The sequence below is a fragment of the Balaenoptera borealis genome (genome assembly GCF_965194805.1).
Source record: "Balaenoptera borealis genome assembly, chromosome: 3".
In the NCBI taxonomy this organism is placed as follows: Eukaryota; Metazoa; Chordata; class Mammalia; order Artiodactyla; family Balaenopteridae; genus Balaenoptera; species Balaenoptera borealis.
The window spans coordinates 27806088-27815328 of record NC_138866.1 but is presented as its reverse complement, the minus strand read 5'-3'; the positions used below and the strand labels follow the sequence as shown (position 1 = coordinate 27815328).

The 9241-nt window shown below is 43.9% G+C and overlaps 1 protein-coding gene across 1 annotated transcript; it reads right to left on the bottom strand.

Moving 5' to 3' along the window:
• Positions 1–466: 466 nt before the first annotated feature.
• On the bottom strand, positions 467–9239 carry NPC2 (NPC intracellular cholesterol transporter 2). The gene is made up of 4 exons (XM_082383995.1): positions 8974–9239; positions 5643–5750; positions 3521–3693; positions 467–1225 (listed from the first exon to the last, which is right to left on the bottom strand). Exons 1-4 carry the CDS (start codon positions 9053–9055, stop codon positions 1139–1141), a joined length of 450 nt encoding a protein of 149 aa, XP_082240121.1. The 5' UTR covers positions 9056–9239; the 3' UTR covers positions 467–1138.
• Between the last annotated feature and the right edge of the window lie 2 nt (positions 9240–9241).

Here is a 9241-nt window from a genome sequence, read left to right as displayed (position 1 = left end):
AAGGCAGGAGGTTCCCAAAGATTGCCATGCTTATGCCAACTTGTAACTTCCTACTCCCCGCCTCAACCCCAAATTCAGTTGCCCTGACCTTGCAGATGTTGTTATTCAACTAGGTGATGTTTGCTTTCACTGTTTCTTTCAAGCACACTTGGTGGCATAAGACTGTGCAAAGTGAAGCAAACAAGGTCATTTTGTGTAAGGCAGAGAGGTGAGGCCTAACTGTGTGAAGGGGAGAAACGGCAGTTTCTGAAAGTCATGTCTTTACAGTACTGCACTCTGGGACCATGGGACCGGGTGTCCACCTCCCATGGATCTGGGGGAACATACTCTGTGAAAGAAGCAGGTGTCCACAGCCCAAATGCAGAAGAAAAGATTGACGAGTTTTTATTTATTCAAAGGGACATTCCCAGGTGCGTAAAGAAGCCACAAGTTAGTGTTGTTAAAAAAAAAAAAAAAATCAAACATCTGCTAATCAAGTGATGCATTTAATGAAAACCACCTAAGATAGTAAAGGAGACATGAGCTAACTGCAGAGAATTTCTGTCGTAGAATACCTCCCCTCCACTACCGCGCTGGACACCACTGCAGAGCAAGTCATGGCCGGTGAAGCAGCGGAGCTGGAGGTGAGGAAGCTCATTGGCCAGATGCACTGAACTCAGCGAGGCACGTGGAGATGAGGAACCTGCAGATGTAATATCCCACCTAGATGGATGTGGTTTGGAACCCATGCTTTGCTGCAAGGGCTGGTAACCCTAGGGCAAGTTATCCAATATCCCCCAAGCAGCCTCATTTGGATCATGTCTGGTTAGACCCTCCTTATTCCAAAAGCAAAAACCAAACCAAACCAAAACAAACAAACAAACAAACCCCCCCCCCCCCCGAAGACAATTAAATCAATCCCTACAGTCTCACTTTCTCCTCTTTCCTTCAACCCTTTTACAAAGGATAATACAGGGGCGACAGTTCTGAGCTCTCAGGAAATACGGTCTTAGATGCTTTTGGAGGTTGAGAAGCTAGAACGGCAGTCTAGAAATTCCTTTCATCTTATGGTACTGATTTAGTTTAGACTTTATTTCTCCTCCTCTCCCTCCACCCGTGCTCTCTCACCCCCAGACAGACATATTGGCATCAAATAGCTCTAGCTTTCAATCTGTACTGGGATTTGCCAGCAGAAGAGACGTTGGTCGTTGTCATCCTTAAGTTCCCACTCCACCACCAGTTTTATCTGGAGAAAGAGAAAAAGAATTGGGAAAAATGAAACTAGAACCTCACCTCAATCCAGAATGGGTTTAACTATGAATCCTAAATGTAAATTGTAACAAACTGCCTAAGTCCTCATCCTTTTCTTAAGTCATGCCATCATGAAGGCTGCTTGGGATGTGGGCACAGCCCGTGTCCTTAAGCTTAGAAGGGCAAACCAAGTTACACCTAGGACTTGGTGTTAGCAGTGCCACATCCTAGTCTAGTTAGCTTCTCAAATACATTTTCTAAAGCGTTCTTTTCCCTCTGAGATCAATGGTACATAAATGAAGCCAGGACTTCCCTGGTGGCGCAGTGGTTAAGAATCCGCCTGCCAACGCGGGGGACACAGGTTTGAGCCCTGGTCGGGGAAGATCCCACATGCCGCGGAGCAACTAAGCCTGTGTGTCACAACTACTGAACCCCGTGTGCCTAGAGCCCATGCTTCACAACAAGAGAAGCCACTGCGATGAGAGGCCCACGCACCACAACGGAGAGTAGCCCCTGCTCGCTGCAACTAGAGAAAGCCCGCGCGCAGCAACGAAGACCCAATGCAGCCAAAATAAAAAAAATGAATGAATTAATTAATTAAAAAAAAAAATGAAGCCATCCATGAAAAATAATTTTACATTTAAACAATTTCACATGCATCTTGACAACCTGATCCAGCTTTTTTCAACTTTACCTATGAAGTATGAAGAGTAAAAAGTTAGATTCCTAGGTCTCAGGAAACTTACTTGTTAGCTGGAAAAGGAAATGTCAAAGCACAAAGGATGTTCAAAGAAGTTTAGGGTTGTGTGAATACTTTCAGGGACAATGACCTTTGTGGCAATACAGTTTTGATTAATGCCCTTAAACTGTTTTTTTTTCCAACAATGTACCCCCTCAGAGATCTCTGCCTTGACTTGTTACACTCATACTATGAGCTGTCTCTTCTAATTCTTAATAAATCACTGGCACTTTGCCAGTCCTTTCTTTTTTTTTTTGCCAGTCCTTTCTTAAGCTTACTTGCTTTTAGTTACAACCTCTCTTTTGTACTCAAAATGTTTCTTCAGAATGCAACATTTGAGTGACAGTGATACCCAGCTTCTTGAAACTTGTTTGATAAGTTTTTCAAGACTAGTACACATTAACTACTGTTTCACTTAGTGCACACATTAACATAGTTTAAGCTGGTTTTCAAATGAAATGTCACTTAAGCTGCGTGGCATGGCAAAACCAACAAAAACAACCACCAACAAACAAAAAACAAATGAAATGTCACTTAACAATAGCTACCATATATTAAGTGCCTACTCGGTATCAGGCCCTAACTAGACACTCTGAGTTACTGAGGCTCAGATATGCCCACGATTACATGGCTGCTCTGCAAATTAATCTACAAATCTTTTCCCGACCTCTAGGGTCTCTGATACCTCTTAAGCACTGACTCCCTATATTTGAGTCTTTTTAGAATGTCTTTTAATTACTTGCTGTTTCTAGGAAATAAATGGCCAGATTGCTCCTGGTTCTACTTGATCTCCTTTTAAGAAATACAGCTCTTTTTCTTCATGGAAAAAAAGTAATCCCTTTACTTCCTCCATTCTTATCAAGATTCATATTGTTAACACAGGCTCATTCCAGCAGGCTCTATCTCACATGTGTTTGGTAGAAAAAGAAGTAGGTACAGCAGGGCGAGTCAGAGGTGAAGGTTGGGGGTGGTGGTGGTGGCAGAGGAGAGAAAGCAGAGGAAAAAGCCACCGCTCTGCTACGGACCTAATAAATTACTGCTTTCTTGTTAAGAGATTAATGGAGAAACCAGGTTTTCCTGATGACAATGCTCTGGCTACTTGAAATCTTGAACTATTTGGTACCTAGCTAAAATCTTGTAACACTGCACAGGTTTTGGAATCATGAGACCTGGGTCTCAATCTAGGCTGTAATTCTTGGCAGAATGGACTCTGTTCATACTGCATAGCATTGGAGGCTAACATCTCTTCATCTGTAAAATGGGAATAGTATCACCTCTACGTAGGTGGTCACAAGAATCCAGTGAAATACTGTATATAAAAAAGGCATCGTTAGGCCCAGGATGACCATTAAGCAAGAGACAAAGAACAAAGGGACACAGTGAAAACTCTCGGCCCCAGCTCAAGATTCCTACACTCCTTTCTCCCAGGTGTCCGACTCTTCCTCATAGAGATGAAGGATTCCTATTCTAATCTTTTCTTCCTGCCCCCTCTCCTCAGATTTCCAATCTAGTCACAGGACCTTCGGTGTCCTCAACTACAATGTCACTTACAGAGGGGTATTCACTCTTCACGGGTAGTTTATTCAGGTAGCTATAGGTCTTGTCTTTTTCAATGGGGCAGCTGATTCCACTCTTACAACCATCAGGCTCAGGAATAGGAAAGGGAATTGCGACGCCCATCACAATGCCATGCACCACGGCTTTGCTACTTTGAGACTGAGTGCCTAAGAGGAAAAAAAAAGAGAATAAGATGGTGAAGGAAACAGCCTACTTCCAAATTCTAAATAAAAAATTCAGACATATTCTCAAGCAACGGCATTGCTGTGATAGCAAACCAAATCCTGTACCTCTTAATTCCTAGGGTCTATTTCTATTTGGAGTTATACTTAGTACCTCCATGAATGCTATACAGCAAGCATTCACTCTGAAATTTGAAAAATGACTGAATTATACAAAAAAAAAAAAAAAAAAGCAGTCAGCGGGGGCTGTTTTCTTTGCTGCTGACCCCACCTTGCTCTTCACTGCCTTCATAGTTTCGCAGGAGAATCAGAGCCACCTGGATGGATAAATAACTTTATCGAACAAGCTAACTGATTTTTGGTGGTAAACTCTGTTTACTATTTACATCAGATTCTGTCAGTGTATTGCGTATCTTAAAGGGTTTGGGGAGACTGGTCTCTGAATTCTCAAATACCCTGTCCAAAGGATTCCGATAGAAATTAAGAATAAAATGGGGGCTTCGCTGGTGGCGCAGTGGTTGAGAATCTGCCTGCCAATGCAGGGGACACGGGTTCGAGCCCTGGTCTGGGAAGATCCCACGTGCCACGGAGCAACTGGGCCCGTGAGCCACAATTACTGAGCCTGCGCGTCTGGAGCCTGTGCTCCGCAACAAGAGAGGCCGCGATGGTGAGAGGCCCGCGCACCACGATGAAGAGTGGCCCCCGCTTGCCACAACTAGAGAAAGCCCTCAGACAGAAACGAAGACTCAGCACAGTCATAAATAAATAAATAAATAAATAAAAAAGAACGTGAATTTCTTTAAAAAAAAAAAAAAAAAAGAATAAAATGGAAGACAATATGGAAAGAGGGAAGAGGAGTCTCCATAGAAATGCCACGGGCTGTAACAGTAGTGAAAGCGGTAACCCTTTAGAAACTGGGTGAAAGAAAGAGGAACATTTCTTGCTAACCTCTACCCTCCAATACTGCAAGTTGGGCAGGAGGAATAAATATACTAAAATTAGGGCAATTGGAGTTATGCGCTATTAGATTCTTCTGGAGATCCAGAGCATTGGCTCTGCTTCTTTCTTTCTGTCTGGGTTGGGAATTACTTTTGTTTAGAAGGTACTTTTTTGGTTTGGAACAATAGAGGGGACAGGGTATTGTCCAGGAGAGATAACAACTCTAGGACTTAGAGCTGTCTTTAGGCTTACAAAGAAGAGATGATAGAAATCTCAAAGTTCCTAATTAGTCTGTCTAGTCTAGTTCTATAGGATAGAAAATGAGGGAAAGATTCAAGGTAGATGCTCTTTCTAGAAACAGAGATTTTCACATTGTCTAGATTCCTGGGAATCTGAAGGAAATGAATGTGGTACCAGAAAGAAACAAGTTCCAATAACATGTTTTCAAGTTGAAGAAGAAAGCTTCTTGATTGTTTCTTGGGTCACCAGTGAGCTCCCCAAACCTTACAGAGGCTAAATATTAATTGTTCCTATATTTTCAGGCAGAATATAGACTTAACAGCCGGAAGATATATTGCTTGAAATAACACTTTGGAGGCGTTCCAGAGTCTACAGGGTTGGGTTCTGTACTAACACTCTGCAGTCAGTAGCTAAGCAGAGTTGACATTCCCATGAAATCCACTGTGCAATACGGACCAAAATAGGGCACGGAGAAGCCAAGCTGTCTTCTTTGACCTGTGAAAACATGGAAATCCCCCTGTTTGCTCGAAGGGAGTCTGGCAACTGTGGATTCCGAGAAACAGGCATACAGGAACCCAGTATGAGAAGGGAGCATAGTGTAAGAGCATAGTGAATCCAAGCTTTGCCCATTGAGAGGGAGGTCACAGAATTCCTGACTGCAATTCCCCTCCCTCATATTCCCACACTTATTCCAATATTTGAGATTGATGTTACGCTTTAAGATGAATTTGAAGGTAAGAGCCACTTTTACTCACTACTGGTGAACGTGACATTGACACTGTAAGACTGTCCTTTGTGCAGTTGGCAGGGCTGGGTGGAGCATGGGTTCACATTCACTTCCTTTATAACTCCGACGCCAGAACCTGCAAAAGAAGAAAAATTTATTGAAATGGGTGGGAAAACAAACCACCTAGGCTGTCTCTTACCTAACGGGAAGGTGCTCTGCCTTCCCAATGGGGATGAGTTCTTTCTCCGACCATCCGTGGTCCCCGGGAAACTGTTCACATTTGACAGGTGAAAGGGAATTAAAGAAATTATTGTGTATACCTAGTCAGCTCCCCTGCTCTATATCCTGGGAGGGCTATTCCAGGGAAAGTCATCCCCACCCTTCCTTCCATCCTGACACAGGATTTTAAAGCAGCACACAGGGCATAAGCGATGGCTCAGGTTGCACGGCTACTGTTTCCATTTGGAATCTTGAGACTGGCTGCTCCCTAACTGCCCTTCCCTACCATCTTTCAATCCTGTCCTGGTAGCTCTCCAAATCAGTGGTCTCTGAGCTTTGTATACTCCTACCGATGAGAACAATTTTAAGCATGCACCTGTCGTACACTCTACTCTGGAACCTGTGTTCTTCAGAATAAGTGTCTTTGAGGCAGGGTGTGTGTCCTTTTTTTTTTTTTTTTTTTTTTTTTCAGTCTAAACAAGGACAAAAATACCTTGACCAAAAAAGGTTAAGTACAAATCTTTAAGAATCTCCTTACTTCATCCAGGCCCCTGAAACCAGACAGCTGAATGGCAGAGAATGCAAGTAAACAACAGGGTAAGCTTAAGCTCCGCCACTCATATACCACTGCTGACAGCTAGACTCTGGGATCCGACAACTGGCTTTGAAATCTCACTGGCTCCATTACTTACTATGGAACCTTAAGGCAAGATATTTAGCCTCTCTGGGGGCTAATAATGGTACCTACCTCATAGGGTAGGTGAGCTAATACACATATAGCTCTGAAATAAGTGCTTGGAACATAGTAATGCTATATAGGTATTCATTATTACTATCATATTGGGATTTAGTCCATGAATTCAATCTAGAGTAGCTGCTCCTGGGTGGGTTAGCAAGTTTCCCTTTCATACAAAAGGTGAGCCTCTCACCTCAAATTTACTTTGTGGGTAGAAATTATGGATCTAGACAATATGGACTCTGTCTCAGAAGTAGAACGCATGAAGACAGAAAGGAAATGGCAGGTTGAGAGCACATTATCTGCCTGCTCTTGGGTGGAAGAGTTGTGTCGTATTGACTAACACTGCTCCAGCTAGGTCTGTAAATCATACTTTGCAGTTCCCTATCCCCAACTTGCTTCTCCATCATGGCAAAGTTCTCAAACAATAAGTACAAGATTCTCTTCTTTAAGCACTCTCTTCCACTCTGTCCTATCGTCTATGGCCAGGAAAAAAAATATCCGGAATTTTAGTCAACAGCTTATTGAAAATCAGTGCTCATGCTGAAGCTTTCAACTTCTAGTTTCTTTCAAGGCTGGGTCACATGATCTAGTAGGAACTGAGTAGAGGGCAGTACTTGTAGCTCCTTCATCCAGTTTTATTTTTGCTGACAAGACGTTCCTGGATTTCCAATGTCAATAGAGCAAACTTCTCAGTCCTAACCTGCAAAAATTGCAAAACTAGTTCGCTTGGCCCCATTTCTCACTTGAGGAAATACCACTTCGGGGAAAGGGGGCATAGAGTGGGACTCAAAAAACCTTTTGATGTGGGCACTGAAGTTTTTACACTGTATTTCCCAATTCAAAAGTAAATTGAAAGTCTGTAACTGAAACTCTCCTTCCCTTAAGAGGTTTTTGCCATAGGTCTAACAGCTGCTTTTTTCACATGAGCAGAACAATGTCAGGATTTAGTTTCTTTAGTTGTTTTTCTTTTTTTAATTTTTAATTTTTTTGGCCGTGCCGCGCGGCTTGCAGGATCTTAGTTTCCTGACCAGGGATCAAACCCGTGCCCCCTGCAGTGTAAGCGTGGAGCCTTAACCACTGGACGAACAGGCGAGTCCCCCCCCCCCCTTTTTAATGTTAATGTTACTGTTGAAACATTGTTAAAGTGACTCACAAACACCCATTAGTTTCATACTGCTTACTAGGAACCTGGTTCCTTACTGCTGTAAGAACTTGAGCAAGTACCTTTACGTGCCTGTTTCCTCATCTGTAAAATAGATTGTGAGAGTTGAGTGACAATAAAGTTAACAGTGTCTTCATCCAAATGTTGGCCACTACGTTTAATGGAGGGAAAGGCAGTAATTTGAGGTGATAATAGGATCTTTCAAATGCCAGTCTCCTAGTTCAGTGGAACAGCATTTGTTAAGTATAAATAGGCCAGCAATTTTTATTCCTTAATCACACCTGTCTCCTAGCCCCCAACTTTGCTTTTGCCTCAACATGAATTTTGGAGATATAGTGGAAAGAGTATTTCTTCCCTCATTTACTTTTCCAACAAATATTTATTAAGCAGTTACTATTATCTGGGCACTGGATACGAAGGAGCAAATTTATTCTGGTTGCCATTCTGCTATGTGACTGGGTAAGTAACCTAACATCTCTGGAATTCAATGATTGACTATAGGAACTCTAAGTTTCCTTCCAGCTCATAAATTTTATAAAATCCGTTTCATGCCTCTTGCATTTATTACTACACCCCTCCACTTCAGAAAAGTTCTGCTCAATTTGATAGACTTGACTGAAGGAACTCACAGTTTCTACCCCCTGTTGTGTTTCTCAACAAAGATTCCAACCACAGTTGCATGAGAGGGTTATGCATCACAAGTTGTGACCCGAAACATGAGTTCTATAAATAGGAGGGGAAAACTGGTAAGAATCACAAAATTCCATAGCCCAAAGGACGCCCTAACGGAATAACTCATGAAAAGGAGAACTGACTTTCGACTTGTCAGCAAAAGGGAAATTTAAAAAAGCAAAAGGAGTGGAGAGGCAGAGGACATCCAAGACACAAGGCATAAATAAAAAGCAGTTTTGCGCCTCACCCCTTACGCCCAACGCTGCACATGGACCTTCGGTTGTTTGCCCTACAATCTTTAGGAAACTTCAGCAAAAGGCCCACCTCCAGGAATGTGCTGGGATCCCAAACACAAGTTCCAAGGAAGGAGAAAAGTTGTGAGTGGTCGGGTTTCATCCAGGCCAGCACCCTGTCCCCTACCCCAACCCACTCCAGCCCACTCCACGAGGGGTCCGAGGCTGAGCCTGGCCACCCGCGGGACCCACCCAACCTAGCTCGGAGATCTTAGCACCGGGTCGGGGGCTCCCGCAGAGGGTGAGGGAACCTCAGGCTGGCCCCGGGGCTCACCGCAGTCCTTGAAATGCACCGGCTCGGCCAGGGCGGAGGCGCTGAGTGCCAGGAACAGTAACGCGGCGCACAAGAAACGCATCGCAGCTAAGACCGCAAGCTCAAGGAAAGAAGAACCAGACTCCGCGGTCACAAGATAAACCTTCAGGGGCGGGCCGGGGGAGGAGCCCCGTCAGCCGACCGGTCACCAGCAACCGGGTCCGAGGCCTGCCCGCGCCCCGCCCCCGGCTCCAGGGAGCCAGACACGGTGTCCCAGACATTCGCAAAC

Bases quoted from the DNA above. Each gene is read 5' to 3' on its own strand.
- NPC2 (XM_082383995.1), bottom strand. From the start codon at position 9,055: ATGCGTTTCTTGTGCGCCGCGTTACTGTTCCTGGCACTCAGCGCCTCC. The intron at 3,694-5,642 runs GTGAGTAAAAGT...TTTTCCTCTTAG, and splicing joins CAATGTCACGTTCACCAGTA to GCACTCAGTCTCAAAGTAGC. The intron at 1,226-3,520 runs GTAAGTGACATT...CTCTTTCTCCAG, and splicing joins TGAAGAGTGAATACCCCTCT to ATAAAACTGGTGGTGGAGTG.